The 13,756-nt window shown below is 43.6% G+C and overlaps 1 protein-coding gene across 4 annotated transcripts in view; it reads right to left on the reverse strand.

Moving 5' to 3' along the window:
- Positions 1–13,756, reverse strand: part of LOC124798220 (centrosomin-like) — a 424,745-nt gene that overhangs the window by 300,145 nt on the left and 110,844 nt on the right. For 3 of the 4 annotated variants that reach the window (XM_047261530.1, XM_047261529.1, XM_047261527.1), the window contains exon 1: positions 11,387–12,073. The exons of the other annotated variant lie outside the window; for it this stretch is intronic. In XM_047261530.1, coding sequence (XP_047117486.1) covers positions 11,387–11,466 — 80 coding nt within the window. In that variant the 5' untranslated portion in view covers positions 11,467–12,073. Of the gene's footprint in view, positions 1–11,386; positions 12,074–13,756 lie in introns of those variants that run through there. 4 annotated transcript variants of the gene reach the window in all.

Genomic DNA, 13,756 nt, shown 5'->3' on the forward strand with positions numbered 1-13,756 from the left:
TGAACTTCTTCCTGAAGTGTCGTTGCACTGTTATGACTGACTGATGTGAGTGCATTTCAAGCACGACATACGCTTTCTCGGCTCCTGTCGCCATTTTGTCTCACTGCGCTCTCGAGCGCTCTGGCGGCAGAAACCTGAAGTGCGGCTTCAGCCGAACAAAACTGAGTTTTTCTACGTATCTGTAGTGTGTCGTGACCATATGTCAATGAACGGAGCTACAGTGAATTTATGAAATCGCTTCAATCATTTGTAATAGCCCTATATATATGTGTGTGTGTGTGTGTGTGTGTGTGTGTGTGTGTGTGTTTACACGAGAGGTATGTTAGAGTAAGTACTGTAATATGCTGCCCCGACTCTTCTTGTTACGCACGGTCTCCAAATTTCAGTAGTAAACCTCTTCCTGATGCAGTGCAGAAAGCCTTTTGTAGAGTCTGCTACTGCAGTTCGTTGAGCATCTCTCACGCTTACTAAACGCGCTCTGTCGGATCATCTCTTCTACAAACACAACTTGATAAGCATTCCAAAATGGAAAACATTCCGGAATAGTTTGAACACGTATTTGTAAACCACATCACTTGATTGCCTCAAGATTCGTCCACTGAATCTCAGTTTATCTGTATTCGCAACAGTTTATTTTATGTGATTAGTATGCTTGAAGTCGCTCCGGACAGTCACTCTTAAGTATTTTACACTTGTTACTATTTCCAGTGATTTTAAGCCAACAGCATAATAGAATGTTAATGGATACGTTACACTTATTTGCGTTCAGGGCGAACTGCGAGTCCATGCACCAATCATTGCTCCTCCATGGGCCTTGCTGCATTTTATTTGGCACTTCAATCTTCCTACAGACAATGCGATATTCTGTGGACAATCCCATGGAGCCTCCTAAGTTATCCACTAGATCATTCATATACATTGTAATCAATAATGGCCCTCTGACATTCCCTTGGGATATGTCTATTTCGACCCGTTAACAATAAAATATTAAGTTCTGTCTCTTATAAAATCCTGAATCCAGTCACGAATCAGGTACAGTACCCATACAGCTCGTATTTTGTTCACTAATCGGCATTGTATCTGATCCTATCTGACGGCATCACCTAGGCGCCTCTGCCCAGAGCAAGCCTGGCCGAACAGCGCTCCGCGAACGCTCCTGGCTAGCGCTACAAATGCAGCAGCGAGTGGGTCTGAGCGACGAGGCTGTCTACTTGTCACTCTGCCAGCAATACCAACTGTGTTACAGTAAAGAAGGCCATGCCACGTACTTAATACGATAGCGAGCTATTGAGAGCTTTAAAAACTTTCAGTGGAACATCATTACAAAATTGGTCACGAAGACAGTATGATGCGCTTGTCTTCTGACGAGCAACAGTGAATGGTGGTTCAACTTAATGAGACTATTTGGGAGAGGGGGGGGGGGGGGGGGAGATGAATGGAGCCAAGTGACAATATCTTTTATGGTGTACTTCACCTATTGTTTGATTTCATTAAGTCTTAACACAAGGAGGGAATCATTCGGTAACATATGGCGGACAAGATTGATGTTATCAAACAGAAATTAATCCTATGGAAAAATCATCTTCAAGTTCATAACCTGAAGCATTTCCCAAAACTCAAGACATGACTGTTTCAATAAATGAAACCATTTCATGTGCTCTCTGAGAAGTTCGAAAACTTTGCACGTTTAACACTACTTTCGATTTAAACATCAAACTTGTCTCACTTTTGGTTGCTGATATACCTCCTCATTACCTCTGACTTAACTGATAGGCGTAGAGTGTAGCACCGCGCTCAATGACTTATTTGTTCAGTCTAGAAATTTACAAGACTCTCATAAAACGTTATCCCAAGAGCAAAATCCTCGACTACACAGACCAGTCGCTAAAATTACTTCAGTGTTTGGTATAACTTTTTCTTCTGTTATGAAATTGAGAAATCCGCCAACTTTCGGATTTAACAGATTTTAGACCATAGTTCCAGATATAGACTAAAATCGAAATGTACATAAATTTATAAACATCACAACTTTATGTTAAATGCCTGTATGTAAAGGTTTTTGCACTTCGCTTTTCTGTATTAGCACTACCTACCTAATGTACTTATTGAACTAAATTTTCTTTGGCGTAAAAATAAAAACTAGAAGATAAATACTGTTGATAAAATCTCCCTTATCAATGTACGCTGCAATATTCGCCTTTTAGAAGTAGTCGCGCTATTTTGCAAGCACGTCTTCCTAAGTTCCCCGCACATTCAGCATACAGCCGTCTCACTCACGTTGCTGCTCAGAGCAGCGTGGTGGTGGTGGTGGTGGTGGTGGTGGTAAAGTCAGACCGATCAGCAGATTTGGTTGCTGCTCTCGGAGCACAAATATTGGTAAGGCCTAGTCTACGGCGTTTCTCAAGGTCATTACCGGAATCCACGTTGATTTTTCGAGATGATTTTTTAGCGTTCCAGAACCATCACAATGCGCGAGCATAAAACTTTTACCATAATTATGTGGCAGACTGACGTTCGCAATATACAGGCCTACAATTACGCGCATCTGCCGACGACACCGTTTCTTTTTACTGTGCATCGCTCAACACAACAATATCTAACTGCGCTAGCATCATCCAAACGTCGACACTTGAAACAAACGTTTTGGCAGTAAATAACTTTCCGCAGATCTCAGACAGCACGACAGCTTTTGGCAGGCAAGCTAGGCATCCCAGCTGCAGCTAGCCAACAGTGATGCGCGCCGTCAAACAAACGTTCGGCGAAACTTGCTCCTGTACAGCTTCCGGAACCCGAGCCTCGTATGTAGGCTGTTCTTGCAGGGTAGGCAACATTAAAAAGTAGCATTTGTGTCACGCATTTTTAGTAAAGAGGAGATTTACAGACGATCAACGGTCGCCTTAAGTTTCTGCATACTCTAATCTAATATCTTATTGCTACAGATTACAAAATACTACTTAATTACTACATGATGCTGCTGCTAGTAGAATTACTGGATAACTAACATTGGCATTCCCCGAAAATAACTCTGGCCGACCTGTACAGATTCCCGCGTCTACACAATCCTCTTTCAGCAGTGTTAAGTTACAGTAGAGTACAGTATATCCCGTTTGTTGGAGTTGAAGTAAGTAGGCGCTAACCGCTAAGACAGACTATTCTGACAAATTCTGGTAACCCCTTTCCCTCACATCCGTTACTATTAGCGGCAACCAAAATACAGCAGCTTGTAGAAAATGAAGAAGATCGCGCTTCAAAATCTCGTCGACAACAGGCGTAACGTTGCAACGGCAGAACTGTATAGGCTTTGCGGAGAATTTAGGATAGTGTCCCTGTGAGACTTACCGTCTCAGCTTGAAGCGTCGTGTTAAGTGTCCGAAAACGCTAGTGGCATATGATGTTTTAATAGCATACAAGATGCATTTGACCTCACGAGACACGGAGCACGCAGATTTGTTGCTGTAAAGGAACTCTTCTCGGCGTATAAGTACGACTTTCGTCTGTGCAGATTAAATCAAGCAATCCACTGTGGAGCCACTCGCGGTAATTAAAAAGCACTATGTATTTAACTCCAGCCGATCGTCTTTTAGCGTGACTGGGCTTCCAGATTGTGACGTCAGACGCCGGCGGGGCTCTCGATTGGCCAGCGCAGGTAGTAATGAAAGAAATTACCAAGAAAATAGCATCGGATCTATCACCTGAAAGCACGCGAAGCTCCTTGGGACCTAACAGCGTAAAGTCAACGGTGCCTGCTTCCGAGCCGCAACTAGTACAGCTGCAACAAATTTTAATCCATGTAACATGGGTTTTATATCCCTAGTATCCCCTGCCCCCTCCCCCTTCTCAAAATGCCAGGTTATATTTGCTTACAGCAGTAGTCCTCCTAGACTCTGTACTGACCGACAGAACAAGCCCTGATACGGGAAAGAAACAGAGTGCACCCCAATCAGGCCGCCTTCGCTGCTCTCCTGCTAATTTATTTCTGTCTAAACCTACGCGTGTCAAAGAAATAAACAAAATGCCGCTTGTCAAACTTCAAAATTGGTTCAAATGGCTCTGAGCACTATGGGACTTAACTTCTGAGGTCATCAGTCCCCTAGAACTTAGTACTACTTAAACCTAACTAACCTAAGGACAGCACACACATCCATGCCCGAGGCAGGATTCCAATCTGCGACCGTAGCGGTGCTTGTCAAACTGGAGAAGTCTACTGTTCTGTACAGTCCGAATTCTCACTTGCCAGGTACAGACTAAGCTTATAAGGCGTTAAGGCAGCCAAGGCAACCAATGAGCTTCGAACTTAATGTCTCATTTGCTTTAATGTATTTTCTTTATTCACAGCTACGTGTAATGCTCTAGATAATAGCTCGAATGGCGAATTCCAAGAAAAGTGGTAGGCAAAATAAAAAGAGTGTGCAGCCGGGAATTATTGAAGAGGGAGGGGTGCACTCATGTGAACTCTTTTTAGTAGTTCGATGCAGCTACAATAATTAATTTTCAAAAATTGCATGACGGCTTACTTAGCTTGCGAATATCGAAGGAAGATATCCAGCCCACACGCGATAAGTAACACGAACATCTTCAACACAAAGTTTTTCCTGATAATACTTCCTTCACACTGTAACTAGCTTCGAAGTCAGCGAAAAATTACCAGCACAGGGTATTTACCGATCGCGGATGCTGAAATAAGAATCAACTGCATGATCATACAGGTACGTGTTGTTTTAGCGCCTAATGCATTTAGCAAAATAGTGTCGTTCTCGCAGTAAAGGACCTAGCACTATTAAGACCATGACAACTGTTATAAATTCATTGAACACCCCGTAGTATAAACTAATGTTATATAACAGCGTTCTTGGGTACGCCCACTAGATCCAGAGGAGGCTACACAGGCGGTAAATGCATGATAGAGGCACTGAAAACCCTATAGCAATGCAATGGAGAAGTCCAGATAGGCAGATGTATTTTCAAAGACTACTAGTTCTCTGAATTACGTTTTGTAAAGAGCCTAAACCATAAGAACACTTAGCGAGCTGGAAACATTAACTGAAACAGTGACGCCATTGTTAAGGTACGTCAACATATCCTATGCCAGTAAAAAGTCGCAGTATGGGTTCAACTTTAATGTTTCTTTGGCGCAAACACATCGCGGGAGGTGGACCAGTGATTACGACACTCGACTTGCAAACGGTAGGAGCCATCCAACGTTAGTAATTTCGGATTCACATAGGTCCTTCGTTCCTTATAACAGAATTAGAGAAGTCAGCTACGAAAACCGTGTGGAAAAAGATGTTATTGCATCCATGTGCTTTAATATGTACCTGATTACTGGAACGATTTTTTTTGTCTATGCTTCCGGCTTATGAGAAAGTGACATAGAAAATATTTCAGTACATCGACTGCTCACAGAGTTTTTAAACAACCTGGCGTACTGATAAGCGGGGCTTACGAAGTTCGCTCTCTGCTATTCTCTTCACACTTATAGCATTTGAAGGTCAGGGCCCGAAGATCAATTTCGTAGAGCAGCACCAGGCAATAAAGTAAAAACAAAATAAAACTTGAAAAACTGTCTTTGAAGATTGGAAGATTTCCGAGCGCTGTTTACTACAAAACATATGTTGCATTTTTTTAACTCATTTTCAAAGTATCTGACGCTTGAATTTATTCATGGGAGGTCAATTCTGTAAGGAATCTGGGTTTTATTAGTTCGTTAATAATCTGCAATGCTTTACACTTAAAAGGCTCGTAAATCATCTAAGCTGATTTTTCTTTTTTTCATAAATGCATCGTACTTTCGTAAGAAACTGATGTCCAGCCACTGATCTTCGGTTCCTGTAAGTATGAAGGAAATCGTCCCTTTGCGAGTGTTTCCCGCAAACTGCATCAAACATGGAGCATGCCGAATGAGCGCTGACACGTGAGATCTATTTGTGTGAAAATATCATAAAGCCTAAAACAACTTTAAAATAACATTTCTTTCATTTTCTATCAGATAACTATGGTCAGGAAAAAAGCAATGTGGTCAGGGAAAAGAAAGTGAAACAAATCGCTGTTTCATGCCCTACTTTACTCCCTCAAACTAATGGACTACACCTTTCCAGAGTCTGATCGCCCCTGCGTAAAATTCAGACTCCAACACACGTAAAATCGAAAATGTATCACATACTAATGTGTTGATTTGCTGCTTGTACCATGAAGATACCCTATGCGCGCATTCTAGGAGGGCTCTTGACGAGGTGACTGACGGAGTAGGTAAGTCGATAGAAATCGAATTACGTCGTTTAGTATTGTTTGCTTTTTTGTTGGCAAAGAACACTTGTTAGTGCGTCTACAGATTCAGTAGTGAATCCGTCGAGTTAACAATATCTGAAATGTCACATGTAAATGAGTTTGAAATAATAATATTTGTTGAGACTTGAAAGCAATAATTACTTTGTTGTCGAATAGTTATAGTTGGTACCGACCGCAAAGCATTCACAGCTAGTCAGCAAAGTTCGATTTTTACCGATTTGGCCGCTCTCATCAACCATATTGCAGAGAGAATGCTTACACTATGGGTATAGTATGCAGACAGACATATGACTTACACGGTCCTCAAATTAACCGGTATTTAAACGGCAATATACGAGGGTAATCCCAAAAGTAAGGTCTCCTGCCGGCCGAAGTGGCCGTGCGGTTAAAGGTGCTGCAGTCTGGAATCGCAAGACCGCTACGGTCGCAGGTTCGAATCCTGCCTCGGGCATTGATGTTTGTGCTGTCCTTAGGTTAGTTAGGTTTAACTAGTTCTAAGTTCTAGGGGACTAATGACCTCAGCAGTTGAGTCCCATAGTGCTCAGAGCCATTTGAACCATTTTTTGAAGGTCTCCTATTTTTATAAGTATATAGACCTGTTTATTTCTACAATGGTTTACATCAGTTTACAGCTTGAACATTTAGCTATTTTTCAACATAATCACCATTTCTGTCTATGTATTTTTGTAGACGCTGTGGTAGTTTTTGTATGCCCATGCCATACCAGCTCGCGGCCATGCTGTTCAGAAAGTTATGAACCTCTCCTTTCACCTCGTCCTCGGAGCTTTGTCGCTGGGACCAAAATTAACGCTGGCAGGCACTGAGAGACTCTGAAAAAACTCAAACGGGCAATTCAGAACCGGAGAAGAGGAATGTCGAGCAAGGGCGTACACATTCTCCATTGACAACGCTCGCCCGCACATAGGCAAACCGTTGCTCTCCTGCAACAACTCCAGTGGAACAATCACCCACCCACCCTATAGTTCTGACTTGGCGTCCAGCGACTATCACCTGTTCTCTAGGTTAAAAGAACATTTGGCCGGAAAGCGATTCAGCTCCGACGACGAGGTGAAAGAAAAGGTTCATAACTTTCTGAACAGCATTGCCGCGAGCTGGTATGGCATAGGCATACAAAAACTGCCACAGTATCTACAAAAATGCATCGACAGAAATTGTGATTATGTCGAAAAATAGCTAAATGTTCAAGCTGTAAACTGATGCAAACCATTGTAGAAATAAACAGGTCTATGTACTTATAAAAAAATACGACCCCTTACCTTTGGGATTACTCTCATATGTTAAAAATATATGTAGTACACCTGCAGATCTGTCGAGAGCTACCATCTATATATGAAGCACAAAGTTGACTTGTCTGCTATAGCGTATAATAATGAAGTGATGTAACGCCTTCGATTTAACCTTGCGAATTACTTAGAATGCAAGAGTGTTAAGAGCCCTTGTACAGTTCTATGGCGTATACAAATTGTGGAAAACGACGACGACGGAAACGCATGTGGTGCTGATTTAAGTGCCCATAAATGAAAACGGGAGCAGAAAATGTGTTAACATACTCGAACCATTCGTAATTTATATGGGTTATCAATCTTAACTTTACTTTCTATGTGTTCGACACACTGTCATTGATCTTCAAACATCAAAGCAAATAGTTGCGGTCTTCCGTGCGTGGACACTAATCTGTAACGGGCTCTACATCCCTTCATAGTTACAGCGTTCCACGCCAATTTGAACCTGTTTAATGTATTTATGCCCTGCAGTCGCTCTACGATTCCCCCCCCCCCCCCTCCCCCGTCTCCTCTTCATTACCAAATCGTGTATTCTTAGTTGCCTCAGGATATGTAGTTTATATCAGCTGACAGTTCCTCGTTACTTATCCGATTTACCCATTTAACCTTCTGTATTCTTCTGTAATACCACGTTTCAATAGCTTGTACCCTCTTGTCTCAAAAATCATGATTTTATTGGCAGAATTGTGTGTGTGTAGGGGGGGGGAGGGGGGGGGGGGAGATTGTCGAAGGGGACCAAGAGATGAACACAGCAAGACCACCACCACCACCACCACCACCACCACCACCACCACCACCACCACCACAACAACAACAACAACAAACAAAATTATCTTTTTCAGAAAAGCTATTCTTCTCATTGCGCCAGTCTAAAAGCAGAAGTGAATACGATATAACATGCTGCCCTAATAGCGAAACTTATTTACTGCTATTACTGCTTCTCACCCCAATCTAAATCAGTATTATCTTATTTAATTAAACTACACTATTATCCTCCCCTGGCTTTTTTGTTGTTCATTTCGTAACCTATTTTCGTGACAATATGCAAACCATTTTACGGATCTTCCAGGTCATTTGCTGTCTCTGAAAGGATTATAATTTCATGAGGAAACGAAGTTTTTTTTTGTTTGTTCCCCTGAATTTTAATTCCCTGTCCAGATTTCTCCTTTGTTTCATTCACAACTTGCTTAATGGACAGACTGAACAACATACGGGATAGGCTATAACCGTGTTTTAGATCTTTCTCATCAACTGTCTCCCTTTCATATCCTTCGACTCTTGTAACAGCATTTTTGTTTTTATCCCCGTTGCCTTCGGAATTTCAATGAGTGTATTCCAGTCAACATTGTTGGAACCCCAATGCAACGATCGTCATCGTAGCGCACAGCAGTCTGCCATCACATTTACACGGACGTCGGTAGTACGACGTGTGACGTTCCACGTTTCAATCTAGTCCAAAAGGCGCCATTGCTGACAGTGACGAGCAACTTCACAAATGTTGCAAACGTTTACTGCTGCTAAGACCAATATCGGTATTTTGTTCGTGTCTTATTTTCTTTGTCTTGTGATAGCACCAACCGATATTTTTGTAATATAAAGAGTGTTTGGACAAATTAACACATTACGAACATGATTTTATCAGACGTAGCTACCGCTTACCACTCGCCTATATTCGTAAGAAGTTACGACACGCATAGCCACAGCGTTGGTGATGGCAGAGCCCACAGTTCCGTATTTTAACGGCAAACTGGCAACACCCGTTGGGCTGGTGGCCCAATGGAAGTCGCACCCAGCTGGGCTGGTGGGAACACGGGACGGACAACGAGGGGACCGCACCAGCTGCGAACAGGAAGACAATGTGCCGCGCAGATGTGTATTATGCGCCCTGAGCCCCCTCTAAATGATTCTATTTATAAATCAAGCGCCCAGCGCTCTGACACAAGGCACCAGTGCTAGCTGGGCTACAGTCTGAAATACGAAAGGAAAGCTGCGCCCAGTGTCACACACGGCCACAAAAACAAACACGCTTGCGATCTCTCTCTCTCTCTCTCTCTCTCTCTCTCTCTCTCACTCACACACACACACACACACCACCGTCAATGTTGGCAACACTGAACGTACAGGATTTTTGTTTTATATAATACCGTACGACACTTCTGGGAACACTGTTCACTCTTATCACATACATGATAGCGGTTGAACAGCTATAGTTTCTTCAGCAAATTTCTTCTTCTTAGCTGTCTATTCGAGCATCCTGTAGGGTCCAAAATTTTGTTTATTCAGACACGCGAAACCGCTACCAATGTACTGGCGGCCCTCTACAGCAACGCGATCGTCATTTCACGAAGTCGTCGCTGGGAACAACAAAGCACCATCGCAAAGAGAAATGCGACGGAAGTAGCCTGCAACTCTAAACTACATGAAATGTTAACTAACGAGACCGCTTAAAAATAGCAGCCTTTTTCACCAACAGCAACCGATACTTCACTGAAATATGTTCTTGCCGATAGCCTGCAAAAAAATTGTCTAAAAACAGGTCTGACTAGACAAAAGAAAAATCTAAAACAAGAGCAACAAAAATAAAAACACGATAAAAGCTTATTCATAGAAAAACTGGGACAAGTTACTAACGAAAGCAAAACAGAGGTTCCACGGCCAAGAGTAGTCAGCAAAAATCAGGTCACAGAAATATCATTAAGGCAGACATTACGTATTACGTTTAGTGAAAAACTACAGCGATTACTTTTTGCAATTATGCACAAAATTTATTTACAAGCTGCATCGTAATTTCTTTTGTTACGCGATCATTGTGAACAATCCCGAACGAAATAAATTTAACAATACAAAATTATTTTTTCCGTCATATAGTTTCAGTTGAATTTACATGCGATAACAAGACTGGAAGGGGGAGGGAGGGAGCGCAAGCATTGAAACCAAACAATATTAGATACGGGAAAGGAGAGTGAAGGAAAGATTTGATAATGTTATAATTCAATAGTTATCTGGTGCCTGTGAGGTCTTACGTCCAGATCTCGTTAACTTCAAGAACATCCACATAGAATGAGTGACGATATCCCACGCAAAGATAGTTACACCCGAAACAATGAAACCACATCAAATATCAGATGTATCGGTGAAAACATGAATATTTTAACTGTTCCACGAATGTTACATACAACAAAATAGGTACAGGTTCTTTACCGTTGGACACAAGATAGATAAGGATTTAATACCCCGTCGACGAGGTGGTCATTTGATCTGTAGCACCAGCTAGTTTTTGGAGTAAGATGGGTAAGTAAATCGAGACGCTGGACAAAAACAAGAACAACAGCAGCAGCAGCAACGAAATTAAGATAAAAACTTGCTCAGGTAATTAGTGCAACATAGATCGCCATGATAAAGAGTAGTAATAGTCATATGTAGTAATAGTCATGTACTAAGATGAAGCAAAACTTTAGATTCGGTATTTGTTAGAACGCATAAAGTGGGCTTCCTAGCTGGCGAGACCCCCTCCATGTGCTATCATCAGATTTCTTGCATAACCACGCTACTCGCTCATCAATGATACAGGACTCCAGCGAACAATGACACCTCTACCGCTTCCATGCCCAACGGATTCTCAATGCTACCATGAGTCATCTTTAGCGAGAGGCAATGCGGCCCGATGAGAGCTCTTACGAATCCTGTAGCTTCACTTGCTACACAGAAACGGGAGGGTAGCAGCCGTTACAGACGGAACAGCCAGGCTGGCTGGGGGCGAGAGCTAGCTGCCCGCAATGGCGGCGCGGAATACTCACCAGAAGGGGCTCTGTTCAGAGCTCTGCACGGTCGGACGCCTCGGCGGGCTGCGGATCGTACCGAACCTGAAGACGGACATCGTTATTTACAACACTGCGCGACTAGTCACAGTTCTCTACGGCGAAGCGCGGCCACCCAACTAAACGGATGCGAAGCTATCAAATTTACAAAAATTTACACCACTTTCGAAACACTACGGTCGGATTACAACGGACGACGAACGACGGCGGAAGTTCCTTTTCTTTAATACTTTTCTTCTTGTACTGCAGGTCCACACACGGAATCACCACTGCTTTCTTCACGGCACAATTTCGCTCCGAATACGAAAAATTAATTACCCGATTGAGTTTTCGGAACACGGAATCTGACGGCAATTTTGAAAGAGTTTGCACGAGCGTTTTATAAATTCTTTCTTATTTTTTCTTAAGCTCGACGCACTCGGCAATAGACGGAACGAATAGCTCGTGTGTACTAGCGGAGAAACCGGAAAAAAAAATTACGCGACGCGGAAAGGGAAGAACGGGGCAGTCCAGAACCGGAGGGGCCCTCGCATGTCACGGATCGACAACGAGCTCACGCCAGTGCTTTTTCCTCCGCTTGAGCATCTTGCGGTGGCGGGCGAACGTCGTCGGCGGTCATCGCGGCGGCTGGCGTCGCCGCATCCACGGAACACGACCTCGCGCCATCGCTGTCTGCTACACACTGAGCGCCGGGGTCGCCCGCTGCCGCCGCTCGGCGCTGGATGCTGGTGCGCCGTTGCTAGGCGACGGCTACCACGCATGCCCGGCGGCTGCGATCGATGTCAGCCGGCACACTGTGACCTCCCCTCCCCTTCACCCTCTGCCTTATCTCTCGCGAGCGCGGCAAACATCCTGTGGAGACGTTAGGCGGGGGTCCTGTAGCGGTTTTATGAGGCGACGCGTGTGCTTCCTTCGCGGCTAGGCCTCCGCCCGAACAAAATCACGTTGGTGGCGCGTAGGACGCGAAGGAAACTGTTTTAATCAACTTATATAAGAACTGGAGATTAGCCACTGTGACACCAAGAGGGTGGAGATTCAAAGGTGCTGAAATGACCAGAAAGTCAAGGCCACCTGATTAAATTTACGCGTGGGGTCAAGTTTGGTGGAAAATAAGCACACAGGACAAAAATAATTCGCAACCCCCTAGCAGACGTCACGCTAATGCCGCGTAACCTCGCCTCTAACCTTGATAGTGATCTCGTTTTGACGATAGTGAGGCTTGCCAATATGTTTCCACATCCTGCTCAAGCCAAGCATTGATGATTAGATCCATACGGTTACCGAAGTGCGGGAATGTTGATTACTGTTGCAAATAGTGCCAGACATACCAGCATTATATGGAATGACGATCGGGTGACTGCGGGACAGTCGAGTGCGGTAGAGTGTCTCAGGCGTTCTTCAGACTGCGAACACGGCTGTTGTCACCTTGCAGATGGGAGTGTCCACAGAACGCTCATCATAATGTAAAGGGAAGAGCTAAACTTGGTCATCGAAAATATTGAGATCAACATCTCCTTCATATTTACGGAAACCTTAATCAGTAGGGCAAAGACATGGTACAAAAAACAATCCCAAAAACAACAACACAACCATATTCGGCTTCAACTACGCCCTCCACACATTACGGGGTAAATGCCATATTGAAGCCTTGCATCCGCTGAAAAGAGAAAATCGCAACTCGTCGGACCGCATCACCAACCTCCAGTCAGCTACTATCACGCATCTGCGTTTGGCCCACCGATGTCTTGTGCTACTGTCAGAAATGGCCGTTTCCGAAGTATCCGAATCCTCATGCCCATTACAAACAGTTTCCATCGAAGTATTAACTCGGAAACTGGCTTCCATGCTTTCACTAACAGTAATAGTTGCTATCTGGTTTGAGAAAGTTTTCACTGACAAGACGTGACATTCATCTCTTGGTCCCTTGGTAAAGCTCTTTTTTCAACTTTTACATCTTGTTACATGGCTGTGAGTGGCACAATTCCTACTAGATACGTTGGATAGTCTGCTTTGATACACCAACGTACTGGGTAACTTCATTCACCATGTGCTCATCGGTACTTCCAAACACGGCAGGTCCTTCCTGCTATTTTTCACGAATACACGTCGACCCATCTTTACTGATCTAATGCCATATAACCGACAGCCAACTTGCACATATAAGCCACTTCATTACCATTACTTACGGCAGCAATCGAGGGTCAAATGATCGCCTCGTACCAGCCCTACACCATCAACAACACTCCGAAGTGACCAATGTACTCTTAAGGATGATGATGATTATTGGTTTGTGGGGCGCTCAACTGCGCGGTTATCAGCGCCCGTACAAATTCCCAACCTTTGCTCAGC

The sequence above is a fragment of the Schistocerca piceifrons genome, chromosome 5 (assembly GCF_021461385.2).
Source record: "Schistocerca piceifrons isolate TAMUIC-IGC-003096 chromosome 5, iqSchPice1.1, whole genome shotgun sequence".
NCBI lineage: Eukaryota > Metazoa > Arthropoda > Insecta > Orthoptera > Acrididae > Schistocerca > Schistocerca piceifrons.